Consider the following 25,547-nt stretch of genomic DNA (forward strand, 5'->3'; position numbering starts at 1 on the left):
TAAAGCTCTGGAGTATTAAGTGGCTAGGCTTGAAAATGCTCATTTACTGAACACCTATGCAAATTGTTATCTCAACTGTTACAACTCATTAAAGATTTATGTGGTCAAAATACCTGAGTCTAGCCTTTAATTTTGAGGACTATTGTTTTTTTAAGCATACAACACACTTAGTGCTTAATTTTGATAGGATTTTAAAAGGAACAACTTGAGGATATTGTTTTTGTAATGGTATATATAGTAAGTAGCTTATATTTACTTCAAAGTAGAAATACATGAGGAAGAAGTGAGTTTGTCTATATTTTAAACTAAAACTTATGGAGGGGAATGTGTTGGAGGTGGTCATATATATGGGAAATCTGTAGTACTTTCCACTAGATGTTATCAAACCTCAAACTGCCCTAAGAAAATTGCCTTAAAATACTAGCAGCAGCATCAACAAAAAGAACCCTAAATGATGAACAGAACAGGTATCTTTACTAAACAGCTCAAATCTCATCATGGGTGTCTACATTCTGCTAAATTGATCTAATAAAAAACAACATTTTTGGTTGTAGAATAATTTACTAAAGGCACTATTGTTAAACATCAAACTAATTTGTTACCATAAGGTACATCACTGTAAACATAACAAAATGACATCAAGATATACATGGCTAGTCAGGCAAACAACACAGTCTTAAGTGACAGCTTTCCTATTTACAAGATCATATTCCTTCCAGCCATTTGCAGGGACATAGTGATGCCATTTCTTCCAAAGTTGAAGCTTATCAGAAATCACTAATACTAGAAAGACCTAGGAAAGCTCTAAAACTTTACTTGGATCAGTTTTTAACATCCTGGGCTTAGAAATCAAGCTCCTTGCTTTGTAATTCCAAAGCACACAAACAGATTCAAAACCCCAAAGGAAGATTAAAGCCTTATGTGCAAGTGTGAATTAGTTGAGCTCTGCTGTTTACACAGCATCGAAGAAAATGGAGAAATTATTCAAAGGTAGCTATTGAACATTAGCACCATAAAAACAGCTCTAACAGCTAAAAACTGGATTGCTTTCCCCAAAAGATAACAGCTCAGATGCTGAGAGCAGCTTCTCAATGTAACAAATGATCTTACATGTCATAGGTTTATTCTTCAAAAATGTTAAAATAAAACAGCATCCCCGAGCAATAAAATCATTGTGCTAAAGCATGTACAAATTAAGGCTTTACCTTGGCACATACATTTCTGAAACTGGAACATTCCTAACAAATCACATGTAATTAAGAGAACCAGTGGTTGGGCTCAGTTTGAACAAGTAAAATGTTTTATGTTCTGATACACAAATTAACACTTAAGATTTTGTAAGAAGGATAAAGGTTGCTTTCCTGAACACTACCATTTGTAAGGATTCAAATGTAAGGAGGAGGGCTTTAGTAAAAGCATTTGGCTTGCTAATTGAAAAAGCCTAATTTCAACTTAGCCTCTTTAATTAGAACACGATTTTGCACTTTCTGGGTCTGATGCCTTTTGGGTATTTTTAGTAAATTAAATGTATTTACTGAAAAATATCAGTGAATAAGTACTGGAATGTTGTTTACTATTTTAGGTTGGAACTGCACTACATGCTGTTTTACTACATCATCTCAATGACAAAAAAACAAAAGGCAGGTAAGTAGTAGTGGTTGAATGAAGGCAGATATTCCAAAAGCAATATATTTGTGTCTGAAAGAAAAAGATATCACTTTACGTGCATATTTTAGTCACTATGCCAGAAGTCTTGAAGAAGTTGACAGTCTGGCTAAAAGGGCCCTACTTCTCTACATTGTTTAGCTTCTTCCTGCTCAGAATTATAACCACAGACATTGAAATGTAGCTCTCAGATCTGAAAATGTCTTTATTTTTTAGAAAATGGATTCCAGGAAGGTTAAAAAGCAATACCGGAGGGTAGAGGTGCAAACTGGATGTAGTCATTCAAAGCATTCAAGTAAGAATATGGCAATATAAATATCCAAAAAGCATGTTGTGTTTAAAACAAAATGTGTAAGTCATTCCTAACTAATTTGAGCTTTATAGCATTTCCTAGACAGGGAAACAGTTAACATCTGAAAGTCCTGAAAGCTTTTTCCTTGGCTAATTACATTAGACTGTTTGCCTTTGATCAAATTCCTTTAAATATGGATAGAAGTATTACACAGGTCCACTGTTAAAACAGACAACATATTGCAAATTAATTCTGTTATAAGTACTCCAACAAAGCTTAGAAAACAAAGATGTTGAGGTGGATTTGGACTAAGTTTTAATAGTCATCTCCTCTGCTGACAACTTCTTTACAAGTTGGACGCAACAGTATGGTATGTTCAAACTGTGCTGTATATGATCCTTTAATGTCACATAATGGTGGATAAGGATCAACAATGCCCAAGTCACACAGATTCTTCAGAGCCATTAAATATTTACTTTCTCCCAACCGATCCAGCCATCTGCGACAGAAGGCAAGCGTGCCAAAGTTTTCATTGATGACATTTAACAAGTGTTTTGTTCTTGGAAGCCTAAGAGGAGAAAGATTGATAGTTAGCAAAAGAGTTAGCTTCACTTGTAATTCAAGTTCAAATTGTTCTGCAGCTCTTTCAAATAATTAAAGAATGTGTAACAGCCCATCCTCAATTATAGATAGTAGCTGATTAGAAGACAGCCTTAAAATGCTTATATCTAAGTATGTTGCCATGTCCCAGCAGAGACTTAATCTACAAGCTCAAAGACCACACACCAAAGGAGGTCTAAGCTCAACCTCCAATCCTCCTCTATAAAAAGTTAAAATATAATTTAAATTAAAATATGGAACCTACCAACGAGAAAAAAAATTTTTTTGTTTGGTTGTGGGGCTTGAACTCTGGGCCGGGGCACTGTTCTTGAGCTCTTCAGCTCAAGGTTAGCACTCTACCATTTTGAGCCACTTCATATATCACATTTTATATATGCTATTAATTGGGAAGATACTCAAATCATAAATATCAAGCCTCTCACCTTATTGGCACATGTCCAACATCAAAATTTTTCATGTAATGTGAACATTCCATATCATCATGAACGACACCTTTTCCTGTACTACCAAAGGTTTCAATGGCATATACTTCTCCTTCCTTCAAAAACACAAAATATCAAGGTGAGAGAAATAATTTAGGACTAATTGCAGTGGTGTGTGTGTGTGTTGTGTTGGGGGCTTGAACCCAGGGCTTGGGCACGGTCCCATTTTTGCTAAAGGCAGGTTATCCTATCATGTGTCACAGCTCTCCTTTGAGCTTTTTTGGTGGTCAATAATAAATCTCATGAACTTTTCTGCCCAGGAAGGCTTGGAAGCTCAATCCTCAGATCTTAGCCTCCTGAGTCATTTGGGAGCCACCAGTGCTTGACTCCATTGACCATTTTTGTATTTCCCCCTTGATGAGGTCCTAACTCAACGTTTTTGTACCTTACTTAGCACTCTGGTCTTTTACATATATTCCTTACCAGAGCTGTAAGGCTTTTAAATGGCAGGTGATTTTGTACCTAGTACCTACTAAAAAGACTATAATCTATAAGATGGTCAATAAATACTAAATGCTGGATAAGCAATACTTTTGACAACCCCAATTTCTACATTTGACTGTGAGCCATGGTTTGACCATAAACAATCTGCACACAGTCCAATTTCTGCCCAAGTGAGTATAAATGGTACCATTATGTTCAATACACTAAACTATCATGAGCTTCAGTTGGGGGGAGGAGGAAAATGCTATCCACAGAAGTGCAGAGTTAGGGGTGTGGCTCAGTAGTGGAACACTTTCCTAACATGTATATACAAAGCCCTGAGTTTAATCCTTGGCACAGGTAAATAAAACCCCCAAGCCCTTAATTGTTTACAACTTACCTCCATTCTTGTTGCCTCCCCTCCTTTCACAATGGGCACTGTTTTCCCAGCATGTATTCTATAAGGCCCAATTGAATGTCCATTGAGATTGCGGATTGGTTTCACTGTCATAGTAGAAATAGGGAAATACATGTTACTCAGGACATTTAGAAGGGCAGACTATTGGCCTCTTAATACAGTTATAAAAAATCTAATCTCAATGACAATAAATTGTGGGATAGTTACAATGGGAACATTATTCAACAATAAAACAAACTAGGGATACATGTTACAACTAGAATGTTATGAAATGAGCAAAAGGGCACAATTATACACAGCAATTTCACTTAACAAAGTTCAAAAGGAAGCACAACTAAGCAGCTGGTTAGAGATATATATGCAAATGTAAAACCTTTAGTAGTCAATAATAGTGGTTAGGTAGCTGCAGTTGGAATGCCGTACACATTCTGTTTGAATATGTCTTCTAAAGCTCATATGTGTTGACCCACATGTATTTGATCCACAATGCAATGGTGTTAGGAGTGGAATCTACTGAGTCGTTTGAGTCAAGAAAGCCCTATGAATAAATTAATCCTAAGAGTGGGTTCCTTATAAGACTGAGTTTAGGCCTACTTTTTATGCATACTGGTTCTGTGTCTGTCCTTACAAGAAGCCAAAGTAACACACACAGCAAGGCCTTCACTAGATGGTAGCCCTTTGATCCTGGATATCCAAGCCTATGAGAATTTGTTTATTACAAGAGTATTCAGTTGCAAGTATTCTGTTATAACAGCACAAAACAAAGCAAGACAATGGGATTCAGAGGTTTCTGGAATGCAGGCAATACTCCTTCTTAAAGAGATGTGGTCACAACTTTGGCAATTGAGAAGTTGATGCTTTGTGCATTTTCAGTTATACGCCACCAATTTTTTTAATGATTCAAAACAAAAAAACCTCCACCCAACCTTATAGTTCTAGAATCCTCAGTATGAAGCTATTTTTCTTCTAGAGCAGACTTAGGTAGCAAGATTAAAAAGAATAATGACAAATTACAAGTTTAGGAATGGCACAGAAAAGTAACTAAGAAGATATTCAAAAGAACCCTTAAAACAACCTCAACTTAACATCTTGATGTAATTATCCCCAAACCTGGCAAGCTGACCACAAAAGCCAATCAAAAACTTTTTCTTTTTTTTTTGCTTGGGGCTTGGATTCAGGGCCTGAGTACTGTTCCTGGCTTCTCCCGCCCCCCCGCCCCCCCCCCCCTAAGGCTAGCACTCTGCCACTTGAGCCACAGCACCACTTCTGGCCGTTTTCTGTATATGTGGTGCTGGGGAATTGAACCTAGGGCTTCATGTATATGAGGCAAGCACTCTTGCCACTAGGCCATATCCCCAGCCCCCTCAAAAACATTTTTATCTTCAAAGTTCTCTAGCTATACCATCTAATGTACAGTCATACAAAAGAAACAATATAAGTATATTCATTTATTTATACATATTAACCCAGTACTCTAATCCTGGGGCCAAAAGGTTTAACAGCTAGAATTCTCTTTAAATTATTTATTGCCAAAGTGATGAACAGAGGGGTTAGTTTCATATGTAAGGCAGCAAGTCAAACTTGTTATCTCCTCCCTCGTTTTACTCCCCCTTTCCCCTCCCCCAGCCCTCCCCCCTAGGCTACAATTCTATAGCTTCCTGATCAAGGAAAATAAAACTAACTTTATGGCCCAGTTCTGCTATGTGGTTTTTTGTAATTGCTCCCTAAAGTTTAGCCCACTTCTTCATCCTCTCAAGTAAATCAAGTCTGTCATGTTCCAACTAAGAAATCTTATCAATACAGTCCAAAGAAGAATGATGACATTATAGAACCTAAAATATTATAGGACCTTAGTGGGAAAACTAAGAGGACAGGTATGAAGGATTCCAACTTTGAGATCTATTGACAGATAATAGTTTAAGCAAATTCAGGGAACTCAATCTAGAGATACTTTCAGGCAGATGTGCTGTTGAAGTTTACTATGTAATGGATTTGGAGGGAACTATTCTCTATAGTTTGGAACCTAGCAGTCAGAAGGCTCACTGTATAGTACCACAATTCCCCCAAAATAGGCATTTAGTCTCTCAATCTCAGTTTCTCTTAGGTTAGAATATGCTCTGGAAAGCTCATGTTATTAAAAGTTTGAGGTGTTAACAGAAATAGCCAACACTAAAACTCTTTCTAAATTTTTTAAAAAAGAACTAGACAATATTTTGCAGAGAAACAACCACAGAAAAGTGGATTTATCCTTACTAAGTTAATTTAACACCCCACGCCCTGTGTGAATATTTATAAGATTTTCACATGATCATATTAAAAACCAAAACTAGAAGATGTAACCCATGGAGTTTATCTTGTACAATGATTTTCATCTCTTCCAATCTTTTTCTTTCTTCTTGGTCAGTTGTGGGATAGGGCCTAGGAGGTGTCCCGGAGCTTTTGTGTTCAAGGTTAGTGCTTTTAAGCTACAGCCCCACTTCTGGTTTTCTGATGGTTAACTGGAGATAAGAGCCTCAATTGACTTTCCTGCCCAGCCTGGCTTTGAACCACAACTCTCAGATCTCAGGCTTCTTAGTAGCTAGGATTACAGGTGTGACCCAAAAGCGCTCAGCTTCTTCCAGTTTTTTCATTCAGCTACTAAGAACATAGGAAAAGGGAGTAATAAGGTGGTATTTCAAATGAGGTAGTACAGTTAATGTGAATAGAATAGGATCCTTCTTTGAAGACTAATGACAGAAAAGATGTTTCTTTTTGGAAATATGGCAAAAATTAAGGGATGTTAATCCTATCTTGTTATCATGCTCATAAAGCAACTTCCTTAAAGAAGGGGAAAAAACACCAATCCCAGAATTAGGGGCAAAAAGGAAGAAACAAGCATAAGACTGTTGAATACATAGCCAATTCCAAGCACTGTTGGGTAATTTACATTTCTCAACAACTCATGATTTTTTAAAAATTTTGCTGGCCCTAGGGCTTGAACTCGGGGCCTAGGCACAGTCTCTGAGCTTCTCCTGATCAAGGCTAGTGCTCTAATACTTGAACCACAGTTCCACTTCCTACTTTTTTTTGGCAATTTATTAGAGTTCATTAAGTCAGACGTTTCTGCCTGAGCTGGTTTTGAACCATAATCCTCAGATCTCAGCCTCCTGAGTAGCTAGGATTACAGGTATGAGCCACCAACGCCTGTCTAATCACACAACCTTATTCAGGTCGAAGATAACTTTGAACCTTAGAGAAATTCTATAATCTCTAAGGTTCAACTGGCCGGACCCTGACCTCAAAGTATGCTTTCTTCATTGTTTTCCAGTATGTCCTATTCAAGTGTGAGTAGCATTAAGAGTATTTTGGCTTGCATTGACACCCACTGGAATAGAGACCTGTAAGAGAAGATTTTCTGAAAATCAAAGCAGCAAGAAAGTTGAAGGTAAAATGAAAGTATAGTGGATATTGTCATGATGGCTAGACAGAGGAAAGGAAATGCAACTCGGCACACTGAGGACATGAGAGTACCTTAAAAAAAATAATTTTTGCAGTCTTTTAGTCAATCCTAAACATATAATCTACCACCAAGCTCCAACTCCAGGTGCCAAGAGTACTTTGATACATAAAAAAGGAAATTAAAGGGCTGAACAGAAAAAGACTAGCAATTGCCTGTGGAAGTGGTGATAAATTTCAGTATTGGCACATGGGAGAGGACTGTTATGGAAGGAGAATCACCGAGTTGGTCAAATGAATTGTCAAACCAAAGTTAATTAACTCATTGATTCTGAATCTACCCTCAGGATGCCAGCACAAGTTAGGATGGTGCCAGGAGTCAAAGGGGGATAAATAAATATGAGCAACAACAACAGACACTTTCAGGTCTCAGAGGAAGAGCTGTATTTCACCTGGAAAAACAACAACAAAAACAAAGGTGTACAGCTGGCAACAGAAGAACATAATGCCAACTTCATTAATGTGAGTTTCACAAAAACATGAAGATACTAGAAATGAGAGGCAGGGTACCAAGATAGTTTTTACTTGCAAGTCTATACTAAGGTTGAAACAAGATTTTATTAAAGGAACTATTTTGTAAGAGATTTATCACAACATGTTTACAAAGAGGATTAAGCAAACATCAGAAAAGCAAAGTCTGGATGGGGAACCACCAGGTAAGACCTGGGCTAGAGGAGGGTTGGACTAGGGAGATAAATGTAGAGCACAAAGCACAGGCAACTCTGGGAAATAGTAGGAAAGGCAGCTACACAAGAAGTGAAGGGACACACTGGTCCCTTCAATTAAAAGAATTAACTGGTTTCTAAAGTTGATCAACAATGGAAAGGGCCTCTGATTTGACTGGCCACACACACAAAAGAAAACTAGCTCAAATTTTGGCCACATTAGGGTTGGCCAGCTGTCTCATCAAGTTATCACAGTAGTTCTCAAGTAATGACCACAATACTTATTCTATAAACTGAGCAGCTGACTAAAATAAGGAAATCAAGAGTAGTTTTGTGAAGATGATTTCACCAAACCTTGATAGGTCTTCCCATCTATTTCTACTTCATAGGATTCCATAACTTCTTGGATGGCCTCACCAACATCACATAGACGAACATCAATTCCAGCACACTAAAAAAGAACAGTATATACTTTGCATTTTCAAAGTGTAAAGTTTTACCATGGCTTAATTTCTTAGTAATTTAAAATAAAGGACAACTAGGAAAACCAATTTGTACACTATAAATACAACTGTACAGAAAACTTGGGGAGGACTTCAGAAAGATGGTAGAATAATAGGCACAAGGAGTACAAGCACAGCCATGTACACAGCACACACAAACATATTACACACACAGGACTTAACACAGTAAGTTGAAATATATAAAAGATATTGCTGAACAGCACAGCTTATGTATACAGAGTATGGTGCACATCAGACCCTTTCTAGGATAGAATATACACTGACCACAAAATAAGTCTCATATTAAGTTTTAAAACATGGTATCTTCTACAGCCAAAATGAGATGAAGAAATCAATAGTGAAACTAAAACCAGGGGAAAACCCCAAAAACTTGTGGAAACTAAACAACAAACACAACCTTAAAAACTCTGTTTTCTTGAGACGGGGTCTATTTGTATAGCCCAAGCTATCACTGAACTTGCAATCTTTTTGCCTCAGTCTTCCAAGTGCTGCAACTATGTAGGTTACCATGCTCATGTAATGCAGCCCAGAAGGCAGATTTGGAAGATCATAATTTGGGACCAACTTGAACAAATAATAAGATTCAATTTCAAATAAATCAGGCAGGTGAAGTGTGCCTGTAATCCGAGCCATACAAATGCCACATAGGTAGGAGGATCACAGTCTGAAGCCACTCCCAAAACAAAAGACCCTATCTAAAAAATAAGCAAAACCAAAACAAGAGCTGAGGATGTGGCTCAGGTGATGGAGTACTTGCCTAGCAATCAAGAGTCTGAGTTCAAGCCAGAGTTCAAATAATATCTCAAAAAAAGAAAGAAAAGCAAATACAAAGAAGACACCAGATGGGTTCAAAACCAACCTTTTTCAGATTACTCAGTTTTCACCAAGCCTGGTCAAAAATAATTTTTTAAAAATCAGTGGCTCAAACCTGTAATCCTAGGTTCTCAGGAACCTGTGATCTGAGGATCACAGTTCATTATCCTGTGCAGGAAAGTGAGACTTATCTCCATCTCCAACTAATGACCAAAACCAGCCAGGAGTGGGGCTGTGGTTCAAAAGGCAGGAGGCGAGTCTTGAATAGAAAAGCTAAGGGATAGCACCAAGGCCTTGAGTTCAAGCTTTGGCACCAGCATGTCTACTTACACACACACACACACACACACACGCACACGCACACGCACACGCGCACAAATATGATGTAAATTGAGCTACAACATGCAAAGAATTTGAGAGAAAATTAAAATACTCCAAAAACTGGTAATGGTGAGTATGTGTTAATTCTATCTGTCAAGACTCATTGAATGTAAAAAACTAAGAGTCATCCCCAAAGTAAACGATGGACTTTGAGGGTGATTATGAGTAAATGTTGGTTCAATGATTTCAAAAAATACCTTGGTTTGGGAAGTGGACAGTGTAGGAACTTCCACATGTAGGGGCAAACATTGTGGGAAGTTTCTACATATCACTCAGGTTTGCTATGAACCTAAAATTGCTTTAAAAATAATGTCTACTAATAATAAAATAATGAACTAAAGACAAACAACCAATTCCACAAGCAATAAATAAACAACACCTTTCTTAATAAGTATTAGTAAAGTTGAATTTTCAAAAAAGCCTGTGGCATATTACCATTATCCACCTAAAACCATAAAAGCAGTAATTCCTCTTAACTACCCACAGACCTAGCAAGAGGATATACAAGTATTCTACATATGTCCAATGAAACAGCATTTAGTAGTTCATATACATACCTTTATCCCAGTATTAGTGGCATCTTTTACAGCTTTTAATAACATATCATACTTGGGATTAAAAGTGACAGTAAAAGCACAGTCAATAATCCTACCTGAAAGAAAAAGTTCATTTTTAAGTTTACTGGTCAATTTATCTACTCTATAGCATTTTATTTCATTTATTCATTTTTTTCAGTTGTGGGTCTTGAACTCAGGGCCTGGGTACTGTCCCTGAGCTCTTTTGCTCAAGCCTAGCACTCTACAACTTTGGGTTACAGCTCCACTTCAGGTTTCTGAGTGGTTAATTGGAAATACAGAGTCACACAGGGACTTTTCTGAGGCTGGCTCCAAAACATGATCCTCACTCAGATCTCAGCCTCATGAGTAGCTAGGATGAGTCACCAGCACCTGGCTAGCATTTTATTATCAGCCTTGCTAAAGGAAAAGAGAATGCTGGAAGAATTCAAAATAGAATGAAGGAGAGCAGTATCCCATGTCCCAAGAGATTAGGTACAATCAAACAGCAAAAGATAGAAACCATATAAACATTTCAGAATGAAATATATCACCTCAGGATATTTGTTACTTCAAGGTAACACTAGGGGCTAGGAATATGGCCTAATGGCAAGACTGCTTGCCTCGTAGACATGAAGCCCTAGGTTCGATTCCTCAGCACCCCATATATAGAGAAGCCAGAGTGGCACTGTGGGTCAAGTTGGCAGAGTGCTAGCTAGCCTTGAGCAAAAAGAAGCCAGGGACAGTGCTCAGGCCCAGAGTCCAAGCCCCAGGACTGGCAAAAAAAAAAAAAAAAGATAACACTAATTTAGTACTTACTCCTAAGCAGTTATACAGAGAAACAGAAACAAAACAAACCAAGAAAAGACCAGAAGTATGGAATAGCAGTACAAGGGAGAAAATATGTGTATGACCATCAGGCCCAAACAGTGCTACTTATCCAATGTAGTAAAGCCTTAAAATAAACAAGTACTTAGTCTAAATTTACTATATTATCTACTAAGGGAGTTAAAAATGGACTTAGGTTTAGCATGACTGTAAAAAGCAAACATTTACTAAACTTAAAACAAAGACTTGAATGAAAAGTGTAGGATTGTATTCCTCATATTCTGATATAAAGGTAATAAATTCCAATTTCATTCTTAGAATGACTTATATAGATCTGCCTCAATATAAGTAGAAATTTAAAGGGTCAAGGTAAAAAAAAATCTGAATTGCAGTATTTATAGCTTCATCCAACACATTAAAAAAAGAGTTCTATTCTGTACCCTCCTTGGGGACAGGGCATAATGGTCAGGACTATTTCTATGAACTTACCACTTATATGTGTCCCAAAATCTATCTTACAGATGTCATCATACTGTAATACAGTGGTATCACCAGCATTAGGAGTATAATGCGCAGCACAATTATTGAGAGAACACCCAGTAGGAAATGCCAGGCCTGCATTTAATCCATTCTCTTTTATTAGCTTGCGAGAACAGTCTTCCAATTTTTCACTATAACAAAAAAAATGTATTTACTTTTATAATCCTGTTTGTATATATATATTTTTCTTTTTGTTTTTGTTCATCCTGGGTGCTGTCCCTAGGTTTCTCTTGTTCAAGGCCAGTGCTCGACCACTTGAGCCACAGCACCACTTCTGGCTTTTTTTTCTGTGATAAATTGGAGATAGAGCGTCTCACAGACTCTCCTGTCTAGCAATCCACAGACCTCAGCCTTCTGAGTAGCTAGGATTATAGGCATATACATGGCTCTGTTTGTATATTCTTACAGCTCATGAAGTTCAAGATGTTTACTAAAACCCTTAAATTACTTGTTACATACAAGTGATTTGAACATTTTCTGGATATAAACAGTTCTCTGATGCTATGAAAGCAGCGTATCTATAAAAAAGATAATTCTATTCATAACCTCATGTGCAAGAAAGTTTCAATGATTATATTTGCTCATGCTGTATATTTTAAGTTGTCTAAACCAGAAGTGTCTTTTTTTTTTTTGTTTTGTGCCAGTCCTGGGGCTTAAACTCATGGCCTGAGCACTGTCTCTGGCTTCTTTTTGCTCAAGGCGAGCAACCTACCTACCACTTGAGCCACAGCGCCACTTCCGGCTTTTACTATGTATGTGGTGCTGAGGAATCGAACCCAGGGCTTCATGTATACAAGGCGAGCCCTTTACCATTAGGCCATATTCCCAGCCCCCAGAGCTGTCTTTTTACCAATTATTTCTCAAGGTAAAAAGGGAAATAATTGTATTCGTTTGTTCATTAAGTTTTATAACTAGGCATTTCAAGAATGGCTTGAATTGAAGGCCTGGGAGCTGTAGTCCCTGAGCTTTTTTGCTCAAAGCTAGCGCTCTACCACTTTGAGCCACAGCTCTACTTCCATTTTTATGTGGTTAATTGGAGATGAGTCTCACAGACTTTCTTGTCCATGCTGGCTTTGAACCTCAAATCTCAGTCTCCTAAATAGCTAGGATTACAGGCATGAGCCACGGGTGCCCAGTATGAATATGTTTAATATGGACTGCCAGGCAGAAGTAATAGTAAGGAGTGTAGCTACACCTGAGCAAACAAGCGTACAAAAGGTGCATGCTTGGGGTTCCTCTTATGGTTTCCTCATTGCTGTGGTACTTTAAGAACTCAGAATAATTATATAAATGTTCTATGAGCTAAAAGGTAGAAGCCAAACATTATAATTAGAGAGTTAGTACTTAAATTTAGAAAAAAATAGGCATGGTCTTACAAAAATATATTCCTTTTACCAGATTTCTATCATTGTCATCCCAGGCTTGATCCAGCTCATAACGTATTTCCTAACTTGCCGATGTGCTTCTGCAGCTTCTCGAAAATCATTCCAAATTTCTTCACTAGCTTGGTCTAATGCTTTCTTTTCTTCACTTGTAGTTCTCCAAGCAGCTGTTCGCCTTTACAATAGGCATAGCAGAATATAAGTCATTAAAAACAAGAACAAAAAAGAACAGAACAAATATAAAAGCCAAGGAAGTTAAAATTACACCAAGTATTCGGTTTCTGTATGTCAAAAGTTTCTGAAATACTAAACTACATACTTTAACCTTTTAAAAGATTTTTAGGTGGCTAATATCCTATCAATACACAAAAAGAGAATCAGAACATTCAAAAGTGTTCTAGGTACCTTGTGAGGGAAAAAAGCCATCCTTCTACTTGAGATAATATACATAAGATTTCAAAGGAGCATTACAAAAATTAGCCAACAGGGTAAATACAACTGTCTTCAGTATGGGAGATGGGTTCCAGAACCTCTACCCTTATCATGGGGATACTAAGATCTATGGATGTTCAAAGTCCCTGATATAATCCTTTTACTTTTTTCCATCTAAGGCACCAGGGACTGAATTCAGGGCCTTGCATATTAAGGCAAGCACCCTATCACAAAGCTACCTCTAGTGGAAGCAATCTCTCTTTCAAAGATATGGTTCACTGAGTTAGAGGTATGGCTCAGTACTACAGTACCTGTGGAACAAGTACAAAGTCCCAATACCATGGGGGGTGGGGATAGTGGAGGGGACACAACAGGAATTTGAACTTTTGAACACAGGGCCTCACACTTAGGGCCTCTACTACTTGACCCATGCTCAAGTATTTTCCTTGAGTTACTTTCTGGATAGTCATGTATTTTTGCTCTGATCCTACATTGGACTGTGACCTCCTATCTATGTCTACCATGTATCAAGGATTATTGGTATATGCAACCATGTCCAGATTATCACTTGAGATGATAGTCTCGGTAACTTTTTGCCTCAGTTGGCCTCAAATCAAAATCCTCCTAATCTCTATTTTCCAAGTAGCTAGTATTATAGATGCAAGTCACTATACTCAAAGAATAACAAGGATATCTTTATAATAAGCCAGTAGAAGCTTTCTTAACCAACTATTTCAGTGACTGATGTGCTTAATTCCTTCTGTAAAACCTACTGGTCAATGTCCATGGTGTTATGAATATCTGTGGCTGATATTATTCTGATAACAACAGCACTAACTTAATGCTCAACATTGAGCTCAACTTGTCCAGGAGTTTTATATACCACTCCTCTCAACAAGCCTATGAACTGCCCATTTCATGATGAAGCAAAAATGGGATAAGCTACTTCCCAAGTCACAAGGAATTAAATATTAAAACTGGGAATCAAATTATCTACTTGGTTCCGGTTCCCATGCTCTTATCAATTTGTATAATCAATGACACTATGAGGTTTTGCTGACCAGCTGAAAATGTTTTTTTGGTCAGCTCTGGGGCTTGAACTCTGGGCCTGAGTGCGGTCCCTGAGCTCTTCAAGTTCAAGGCTACTACTCTACCACTTGAGCTACAATGCCACTTCTGGTGGTTAATTGGAGATAAGAGTCTCATAGAGGGGCTGGCAATATGGCCTAGTGGCAAGAGTGCTTGCCTCGTATACATGAGGCCCTGGGTTCGATTCCTCAGCACCACATATACAGAAAATGGCCAGAAGTGGCGCTGTGGCTCAAGTGGCAGAGTGCTAGCCTTGAGCAAAAAAGAAGCCAGGGACAGTGCTCAGGCCCTGAGTTCGCGGCCTAGGACTGGCCAAAAAAAAAAAAAACCCAAACAAACAAACAAACAAAAAGAGTCTCACAGACTTTCCTGCCTGGGCTGGCTTTAAACCACAACCCTCAGATCTCAGCCTCCTGAGTAACTAAAATTACAGACATGAGCCACTGGTGCCCAGCATGAAAACGTATTCTTACAGAATACTTCTACATATCAGGAATCTAAACCTGTTTAAGTCATTTGTACTTGTTGCTGCAATTATGTAAGTTAATAACATGTCAACACTGACTCCTCTGAAAAACTTGAATAAACAAATTATCAAAATACTTATGTCAAATTAAGTGTAGACAGTCAGGTACTGGTGGCTCACACCTATAATCCTAGCTACTTAGGAGACAGAGATCAGAGGATTGAGGATCCAAGCCAGCCAAGGTAAAAGAAAGTATGAGACTCTTATCTCCAAAAAGCTGGAAAGGGGAAGTGTGGCTCAAGCGGTAGCCTTGACCAAAAAAGCCAAATGAGAGCACAAGGCCCCGTGTTCAAGCCCCAGTACTGGTGAGTGTGGTCGTACGTGCATGTGCATACAGGCTCATACATGCTCTCTCTTTCACACACACACATACATAAGGTAGATAAGATCAGTAAATGTTTTCAGGGAAAAAGTAAAGATATGAGCACCAACCCTAGGATAAACTTTGATTTGCTCTTCACAGGAACCCAAAATGAAAATTATGGATAGTGAAAGTTATGAATAATTAATAGAAAAGTAGACTCTAATGCAAATAACACTAAAATTTTGGGGTAAAAAAAATCAAATTTAAGGGGCTGGGAATATGGCCTAGTGGCAAGAGTGCTTGCCTCGTATACACGAAGCCCTGGGTTTGATTCCCAAGCATCACATATAGAGAAAACGGCCAGAAGTGGAGCTGTGGCTCAAGTGGCAGAGTGCTAGCCTTGAGCAAAAGAGAAGCCAGGGACAGTGCTCAGGCCCTGAGTCCAAGGCCCAGGACTGGCAAAAAATAAATCAAATTTAAGTCAACCTTTATGAATATTTCAATTTTTAGTAATCTTCACTTCTTTTTTTGTTTAATCAGCCTGCTACACGTCCAGATTACTTTGTATAAGAGGGCTTCAACTGTATTTTCTTTGTTCATGTGAATAAAAATCATATATTTTCAATTAAGTAGTGAGGTAAAATTAAATCTTCTATATTGCTAAGTTACAACTCTCAAAAGCTAAAACGAAAGTTATTATTCTTACCCATCTTGTGTGGGTGGGTATTCGCACTCCTGGCCTTTGGGAAACACACCATTAGGATACAGATCACATATTGGAACAGAGGGAGGGTCTGTTTGAACTTTTGCTGTGGGTGGGATACAAACAAAGCATTAACTCTTGTTGTTAAAAATACCACTAAGTAGTTATTACATCCTTCTTAGTTTAATGGTTATTATAGCTCCTGTTTTCAACCTACATGCTTTAAATGTAAACATTAAAATCAAAGCACTTCGGCTGGGGATATGGCCTAGTGGCAAGAGAGCTTGCCTCGTATACATGAGGCCCTGGGTTCAATTCCCCAGCACCACATATACAGAAAACGGCCAGAAGTGGCACTGTGGCTCAAGTGGCAGAGTGCTACTAGCCTTGAGCAAAAGGAAGCCAGGGACAGTGCTCAGGCCCTGAGTTCAAGGCCCAGGACTGGCCAAAAAAAAAAAAAAAAAAAAAATCAAAGCACTTATCACAATGGCCACCTGTTTCTTACTGCAGCCTGGGAAAGAAATCTAACTTCTCAGAACTCCACTATGTATTTAAATGGTTGCATACCTCAGTGCAAAACAAATTTCTAAGGTTTAACTTCCTTTCCTATAATAGCTAGATGTAATAGCACAGAGGTTGGATTTTGCAAATGCAAACCAAGGAATTAACAGCAATAAATTAAGCTCATATACAATTAATGCCATATGCGAATTTCCATATTTGGAAAATTTCACAGTATTTTCAAAGTATCTTAGACATTATTAAGTTATATACATAGGTTGAGCAATCCTAATCTGAAAATCCAAAATGTCTGAAAATTCAAAACTTACTGAGTGCTGACATAAAGCCACATATGGAAAAATTTCACACCTGACTTCATGTGGGAAACACAAGCATGCTAAAAATACTATATACCATTACCTTCAAGTTATGTACATATAAAACATAAATGACTATATGTTTAGGCTGAGATCTGCGGATCATGGTTCAAAGCCAAGCTGGGCAGGCAGTAAAGTCTGTGACTCATCACCAATTAATCACCAGAAAAGTGGAAGTGGTGCTATGGCTCAAGTGGTAGAGTTAGCCATGAGCTGAAGAGCTCAGGGGAAGCCCAGGCCCAGAGTTCAAGCCCCATGATTGACTAGAAAAAAAAAAAAATTCTGGGACTGGGAATATGGCCTAGTGGTAGAGTGCTTGCCTTGTATACATGAAGCCCTGGGTTTGATTCCTCAGCACCACATATATGGAAAAAGCCAGAAGTGGCGCTGTGGCTCAAGTGGTAGAGTGCTGTCCTTGAACAAAAAGCCAGAGACAGTGCTCAGGCCCTGAGTCCAAGACCCAGGACTGGCGCAAAAAAAAAAAAAAAAAAAACTTACCAGAATCATTATTGGTCCCAAGTAGTGACTGAATAAGGGATATTCAACCTTTTAAAAACATTATTGTGCCCCAAGACTTTTTAAGCACGGTGGCACATATCCTTAATCCATTCAAAGGCCAGGAGTCAACGAATGGCTCACACCTGTAATCCTAGCTAAGGACTGAGGAAGTGGTGCTGTGGCTCAAAGTAGTAGACCATTAGCCTTGAGTGAAAAAGCTCAGGGACAGTGCCCAGACCTTGAGGTCAAGCCCCATGAGTGAGGTTGAAAAATAAATTATAAGACTTTAAAGAATTAATCCTTAACTTGTGATTAAATGCAACCAACTCACACCAACACTTCTCAGCTCAGTAATACCTACAGAAAATACCAACAAGATTGATTGTTAAGCCAACGCATTATATAATTATTATTTCCAGTAATTCAAACTCTTTTTTTTTTTTTTCCTGCCAGTCCTGGGCCTTAGACTCAGGGCCTGAGCACTGTCCCTGGCTTCTTTTTTGCTCAAGGCTAGCACTCTGCCACTTGAGCCACAGCGCCACCTCTGGCCGTTTCTCTATATGTAGTGTTTGGGAATCAAACCCAGGGCTTCATGTATAGGAAGACAAGCACTCTTGTCACTAGGCCATATTCCCAGCCCCTAATTCAAACTCTTAAATCTACTTCCCTGACATATGTAAAAATCTTCAACACTTCTAATGAAATCTTAAACCTATAGGTTTATAATCACTACTACTTTATCAAGCAAGATTAAAAGCAAGACACTAACGTCCTCTCTTCTTCTTCTTCTTTTTCTTCTTCTTTCCAGTTGCTCCATCTCCATCACCATCTCCATCTAAGGAAAATAATTCCAAGTATATATATGTTTAATTACCAAATAAATAAAACAAACACAAGGAGATAAATGTATGCACATACTTTTAAATAGCATTTGACAAGGTTCAAGATTGCTAGCTTTAAATGTTTTTGTGTGCTGGTCCTGGGGCTTGAATTCAGGGCCTAAGTGGTATCCCTGAGCTTTTTTGATCAAGGCTATTGGCTATTGCTCTACCACTTCTCTCTTTTTGGTGGTTAATTGGATGTTAAGAGCCTCATGAGCCTGGGCTGGCTTCCAACTCTAATTCTCAGAGCTCAACCTCCTACATATCTAGGATTACACGTGTAAACCACCAGTGCCTGGCCTCAAAAGTAATTTTTAAAAAGAAAAATTATACTGACTGTTTTCAATAAACAATAATTTACTGTGATGTTATCCAAAATCAGGTTTATAAAGGCTTCACAGCTAGATAATTATAAAAGGCCAAGCAAAAGCTGGATGTTGATTGGACATGGTAGTGTAAGCCTACAATCCCAGAACTTTGGAGGCTGAGAAAAAAGAATTGTAAGTAAAGCTAGCCTGGGCTATGAAAGGGAGGGAAGAAAAAGGAAAGGTAAAGGAGGGGGGCAATGGAGGGCAAAACCACAAAAGAGCCTGATACCTGAAAACCAGAGTTGAGAGCTATATGTTGTTACCCAGTCTAACCACAAATCACATTGCTACGAAACAGGGATGAATAAGATAGAAGCTGATATTTTACTGGGTGAGGTGGTACAACCTTGAAACCTCAGCAAATAGAAACAGGATGGCAAGTTTAGGGCTATTCAAGGCCAGCCTATACATAGCAAAATCCTGTCTCAAAAAAAAAAAAAAAAAAGACTGGGAATGTGGCTTAGTGGTAGAGTGCTTGCCTAGCATGCATGAAGCCCTAGGTTCGATTCCTCAGTACTATATAAACAGAAAAAGCTGGAAGTGGCACTATGGTTCAAATGGTAGAGTGCTAGCCTTGAGCAAAAAGCAGCTCAAGGACAATGCCCAGGCCCTATGGCCAGTAACACACACACACACACACACACAATGAATATACTATTATAAAAATATTCTTTACTCCTTTTGTGCGTGTGATATGTGAATACTGAAGACTTTCTCCTGCCTCTCACTTTATCCTGCCTGGACTGGCTTCAAACTGTGATCCTCAAATCTCAGCCTCATTAGTAGCTGGGATTATAGGTGTGAGCCTACTGGTTCCCAACTTACATGAGTAATTTTTTTTTCTCAAATTTTTATTATCAAACTGACGTACAGAGAGGTTACAGTATCATACGTTGGGCATTGGATACATTTCTTGTACTGTTTGTTGCCTTGTCCCTCATGTCCCCCTCCCTCCCCCCCTTTCCCTACCCCCCCAGGTGTTCAGTTCACTTACACCAAACAGTTTTGCAAGTATTGCTTTTGTAGTTATTTCTCTTTTTTTACCCTGTGTCTCTCGAATTTGGTATTCCCTTTGAATTTCCTACTTCCAATACCATTTTTAAATGTATCTCATTCATATGTCTTAATACTACATGGAATATGTAAAATTATTGCAATTGAGAAGGCAGAGACCGCACGTTGAAGGTCAGCCTGACTACCTAGCAAAATTCTGTCTCAAAGAAATCAATACCCTGTCACACTTCCATTCAACTTCTCACATTCACTATCTTCCTTGCCTGTAATACTCCTTTGTCTCTCTCAATATCTAAACTAGCTCAATTCCCAGCTTCATTACTTCAGTCAACAGCACCAATATCCTGCTACCCAAATTCAAATGCCTATAGTTCCCTAATGTCTTCTTCCAGCTCCCCAGATTGAGTTTCCATTAATGTTGCATTGGAAGAGGAAAGGCAAGTAAGTTCTCTGGACCCATCAGGATATATATGGCCCAAAAATTATTTGGTACCTGACAGGACAGATGCAATATTCTGTTCACTGGTTGCCCTTAGCTCTGTCTGTAATTTGATAATTCTGTATGGCCTACAAAATAATGTGATAAAGATACAAATGGCCCTTGATAGGAAACATGTAGATTTTCCATCTCTGTATTAGACCCTTTCATTTGTTACTATCAGTTTGTTTCATTATCACATGTTTGGGCTATTGCTAAGGGATCTTCCAAACTATCTCCTTGCCTGTTCTCCTATCTCCTTGCCTGTTCTGTATGTATCTCTCTTCTTAGGCTCCCTAAATGGATCCTCTCAAATGGCCAGTTTGCACTGTCCACTATGTTTCAAAAACTCTGAGTATCATCCTGATTAAAAATGGTCTTTTCTATTTGGTTTTAATGAAGTCCTATTCCTGTCAATGAATGTCCTCCAAATTCCACATCCAACTTTCAATTAATTGTGACTGACACACTTATAAAACACCTTTTCACCTCTATATCTTGTCTCTCTAACAGTTTCTCTAGAGAAGGAAAACTGAAATACTAACTTTCCAACCCCTCCAACAGTCAAAGCAGATCACACTGACTGATTCTGAGTACTGAAATGAACTAGAAATTAGTTCATATTGGAGGAATATTAAGATCGTCTTTAATACACTGAAGACTCCCAATTTGACAAACAGAAATTTTCACTTTCCATGTCAAGAGATTCAGCATATAATACCAACCTTGAATTTACATATTCCTTTCTTCTTCAGAGTTCAAAATGTATTCAGAATATGAAGACTAAATCAAGGTAGAATGAGAGTAGGTGTGATTACAGACTTGAGAACAATGAATATATCTTTCTAAAGGAAAAACTAGTCAAACTACCTTAAATTAACCAACAGTCCCTGCAAATGTTGATAGTCCATAGCTGCAAATTCTAATAGAAAAGCCCCTTTTCTCCTGTGCCAAAACAGGTTGCAAAATAACAAGTTTCCTATATATATTTTTCCTCCCTTTAACCATATGTGCATCAATGTGAAGAATTCAAATACTCATAAGGAGTTAGGATCAGGGAATTCCTAAGGATTTAGAAACACTCCAATATGCTCCTTTGAGAAGGAAGAGAGATAGCTGCAATATACAGAATAAAAAAAGGAATAGACTTGGGATCAAGTGTTGGGTTTTAAATTCTGGTTTGATTTTACAATATATCTATCAGCTGTGTCACTTCAGGCAACTCATATAGTCATCATTTTTAATCTATGAGAATACACAAAGTATGCTAGGATAGAGCATATTACATAGTTGCTCACACTATTAAATCAACAAGCTCTTTAATTTTTTAAAAGTATTTACCCACTATATGATCCAAGTTTTGTGGGGTTTTTTGATCCTGGGGCTTGAACTCAGGGTCTAAGTGTTGTCCCTGATCTCTTCTGCTCAAGGCTAGCACAATATCCTTTGAGCCACAGCTCCAATACCAGCTTTTTTGGGGTGGTTGACTGGAGGTGAGAACTTCACTTTCCTACTCAAGCTGGCTTAAGATTCTCAGATCTCAGCCTCCTGATCAGCTAGGATTACAGGCATGAGTCATTCACCCAACCTGGCCAAAAGTTTTAAAAGCCAAGTACATTTTTTTTTCCCCTTTTTCCCAGTACTGAGGTTTGAACTCTGGGTCTTGAGCAGAAAAGTTCAGGGACAGCTCAAGTTGAGATCTGTCTTATCTAAGAGCTATTTATTAAACATACCCCACACTTAAGGAGTTGCTAATAGATACCTTTTCCTTCTTATCTGTGACAATAACTGGAACTCTAACAAGTGAAATGTTAGAGAATGGTGTACACGGGCAAATAATTACATTGTTTAAAGAATGTCACGTTTTCTATCTTATTTAATTACTAATATCTAATTAACCATTTACCTTCATCATCATCATCTTTTTCTTTCTCCTCCAATGCTTGTCCCTCCAATTGTCTTGTTACCTCATCCACCGTGGTTCCTGATTCTTTGTCAGGTTCCTGTTGCGCTCCTAATTGAATATAATAGCATAAGTCAAATATAATTAATATACTTTCCCACACTTGAATATGTTCTAATGATCTCAGAATGTTCACAAATCTTTTCCTGCAAAGTCCTCAGGAAACAAAGGTAAACATGACTGTGAATAAATGTTAGGTTAAAAAAAAACAAAGGGGCTGGGACTATGGCCTAGTGGCAAGAGTGCTTGCCTCGTATACATGAGGCCCTGGGTTTGATTCCTCAGCACCACATATACAGAAAATGGCCAGACGTGGCACTGTGGCTCAAGTGGTAGAGTGCTAGCCTTGAGCAAAAAGAAACCAGGGACAGTGCTCAGGCCCTGAGTTCATGGCCTAGGACTGGCCAAAAAAAAAAAAAAATTATATATATATGTATATATATACACACAAAAAAACAAAAACCTCCCTATCTCAGTAGTGATGTCCACTCATTAGTTCATTCAACAAAATATTCATTACACATGCTATCAGCTACAGGTTAAATTAGAACTGTGAGCTAGACCCTATTTTTGAGTAGTTCAACTTTTATTAAACTTAGTAATTAGACTATAATAAATATTTTAATTAGTAGATCTTTAGACAGACAATAAATGTAGAAGGCTATAGGAAGAGGAGGATTCATCTTGAACATTTCTTCAAAAAGCAGTTATTCTGGGCTGGGCAAAATCAAGTTATACAGGAAAAGACAGTCAGTCCACTAGTAAAACACAAACTTTCTAAGTACAAGACCAAGATCTTACTCTGCAAGTGGTTACAGCCTAGCTGTAGGAGCAATATTTGTAGTAAAGTGACATTCTGGTTACTAAAGAGGATTCACATTGAGAAACACAACCATTAAAAATATATTGGGCTGGGAATATGGCCTAGTGGTAGAGTGCTTGCCTCGTGTGCCGTGTGTGTATGTGAAACCCTGGGTTCAATTCCTCAGCACCTCATATACAGAAAAAGCCAGAAGTGGCCCTGTGGTTCAAGTGGCAGAGTGCTAACCTTGAGCAAAAAGAAGCCAGGGACAGTGCTCAGGCCTTGAGTCCAAGCCCCAGAACTGGCAAAATAAATAAATAAATAATATATAAATATATACACATATATTATTAGGGAAAATATATTAGGATCCAGCTTTCCAGCTTGCTGCATACCTTCAAGGACAAACTGCAGTTTGGATTTCATTAGAAAGCCAGACACAATCAGCCACCACACCATTTATGTCTTGGGATTCTATTTTTCTGAAAGAGACCCAGCAAAGCTAAACCTCTCCCTCCTTCTCTAATCGAATTTCAGAATGAAGTTTTTCCGCTCATCCCCCCCCCACTTTAATCTGACACGGGTAAAAATAGCTTAAAAAAAAAAACCCAAACCCAACAACTAATAAAAGAGCTTGGTGAAACAAAAACAGTATTCTCAAAAGAAGAAACCTAAGTTCCTAGCTCACAATAACAATCCAACTTATAAGACCATCCAGCTGCTTTCCCTAGCCTTACACCCCATCGCTTTGGAGGTTACCCATGAAGTTCCATTGCCAGCCGCAGAACATCCTGTTCTGCACCATCTGAGAGTTGGCATCTACAATTTAGCCCTTAAAAGCTTGACGGATGCTATGGGTGGAGATTCAGGCAGGTGAAAATTCGCACATGCACCACTACCTCTCAGTGACATCAACGTGCTGGCACCTCCACATATCCCCAACCTGACCCCCGAAATTGGAAAAAAAAAATTCTTTAAGCAAAACACGTATCACGAAACAAAACAAATGGAAACCCCGGATTGGGGGTGGGGGTGGTGTGGGGGCACGCGCTCGGGCAATAGATTTGTCCACCCCACCCCCACTCAACGAACAGACGTCCCGGGCTGCTCCCGCAGAGAGGCGGTAGTACCGGTCAGAACGGGATTTTGGAGGCGCCCGAGCGGCGCGGAAGATGGTAGCGTGGTGCTCGGTGCAGGGGTTCAAGCCCGTGCCGTGGCCTGCGTGGGAGCCGAGTTGTGGCAACACCAGGGGCACCAGCTCGGCGACCCCCGAGTCCCAGACACGGAGCTAAGGTACTCTCCCCGCCCCCCCCCCCCCAACTCTCACCCCTAAACCCACCGTGGGGGAAAGCCGCCTGGCCTCTCCACCTCTCCGCCCAGGCCCCGCCACCCTCTGCGGCCTGGGAACCCATCGAGTCGCGAGCTCCGGATCCCCGGGCTCTGGTCACCTCCCTCCTCCCCCTCCTCACTCCGCAACTGGGCCTTGGCCCAGGCGTTCGGCCATTCCTGGCAGCGACGAAGGAAACTCGAGATGTCCCTTTCACCTGCAGCGGCTCCTTTACTCTTCTTCTTCTTCCGTCTTTTTTTCTTGGCGGCCTCCTCAGCTGTAGAGGAAGCTCCTTCTTCCCGGTCGTCGGGATCCAGATCGCCATTCAGGTGGCTCCCGGAGGCCGCGGCCTCCTCCACGCCCGCCATGTTGCCCAAGAGCGCGCGAGGGAGTGAGAGCGAGCGGCGAGGGCCCCGCTCCTTCTTCACCCACCTACATCAGCGACACCGGAAGCTGCTCTGGGCGGCAGGGGCGCGGGGGATGCTGGGAAGGCGGAGGACTAGAGGAAAGCCGAGTGGCAGGAGAGTCCGAGTCACGGCTGCCTCGGGGTTGGGCTGTGGTAGGTAAGAGGGGCGGACACTTCGGGAGTCTGGTTAACGCCTCCGACCGTCCTAGAGAAGAAGAAGAAGAAGAAAAAACAACCACCAAAAAACCAGTCCGGAGTCACCTTGGAAGAGGAGCAGGAGGAGGGTTCCGGAGGAAACCGAAATCACCGAGGCTGTCCTGCAAAGAGGACTGGCCCGCCGGACTGGAGGCCGCCCTGCTGGAACCCAAAATGTCAACTTTCCTGTTTTTCCTGGACGCTGCCCTAGAGCATTTTTGCTCAAGGCTAGCGCTCTACCGTGGGAGCCACTGCTCCACTTCTGGCTTTTTTTGTTGGTTAACTGGAAATGAGAATCTCACAGACTTTCCTGCCCTGACTGGCTTCAAACCTCCATCCTTAGACCTCAGCCTCCTGAGGAGCTGGGATTACAGCGCCTGACAATACTCCTGGTTTTTAAAGTAGTACTGGAAGCAGATAAAGGAACTCAAAACGTGTAAGCACTTGTACATGCCACCCCCCCCCCTTCTCCCTCTTCTCCCCTCACGAGAATTGTGTTGTTGGCTGAGGTGTAGCTCAGTGGCAAAGTGCTTGCCTAGCAAGTGCAACGTCCTGGGTTCGATCCCCAGTAACAAAAAATGAAAGAAAAAAAAAAAAAAA

The 25,547-nt window shown here is 39.6% G+C and overlaps 2 protein-coding genes across 4 annotated transcripts in view; one reads left to right on the plus strand and one right to left on the minus strand.

Moving 5' to 3' along the window:
* Positions 1-1,852: 1,852 nt before the first annotated feature.
* Positions 1,853-24,840, minus strand: Metap2 (methionyl aminopeptidase 2). Its single transcript, XM_048358088.1, has 11 exons — positions 24,564-24,840; positions 22,161-22,268; positions 18,283-18,348; positions 16,141-16,243; positions 13,097-13,258; positions 11,651-11,832; positions 10,337-10,431; positions 8,416-8,512; positions 3,884-3,987; positions 3,001-3,116; positions 1,853-2,525 (listed from the first exon to the last, which is right to left on the minus strand). The coding sequence occupies exons 1-11, from the start codon at positions 24,712-24,714 to the stop codon at positions 2,273-2,275; spliced, it is 1,437 nt and encodes a 478-aa protein (XP_048214045.1). The 5' UTR covers positions 24,715-24,840; the 3' UTR covers positions 1,853-2,272.
* The window catches only part of LOC125360052 (uncharacterized protein C3orf20-like), a 77,550-nt gene continuing 75,627 nt past the window's right edge, over positions 23,625-25,547 (plus strand). For 2 of the 3 annotated variants that reach the window (XM_048358022.1, XM_048358030.1), the window contains exon 1: positions 23,625-24,312. In XM_048358022.1, the coding sequence (XP_048213979.1) occupies positions 24,026-24,312 (287 nt within the window). In that variant the 5' untranslated portion in view covers positions 23,625-24,025. The remainder of the gene's footprint in view (positions 24,313-25,547) is intronic. The other variant, XM_048358039.1, reaches the window with a different exon arrangement.

The sequence above is a fragment of the Perognathus longimembris genome, chromosome 1 (assembly GCF_023159225.1).
Source record: "Perognathus longimembris pacificus isolate PPM17 chromosome 1, ASM2315922v1, whole genome shotgun sequence".
Taxonomy (NCBI): domain Eukaryota; kingdom Metazoa; phylum Chordata; class Mammalia; order Rodentia; family Heteromyidae; genus Perognathus; species Perognathus longimembris.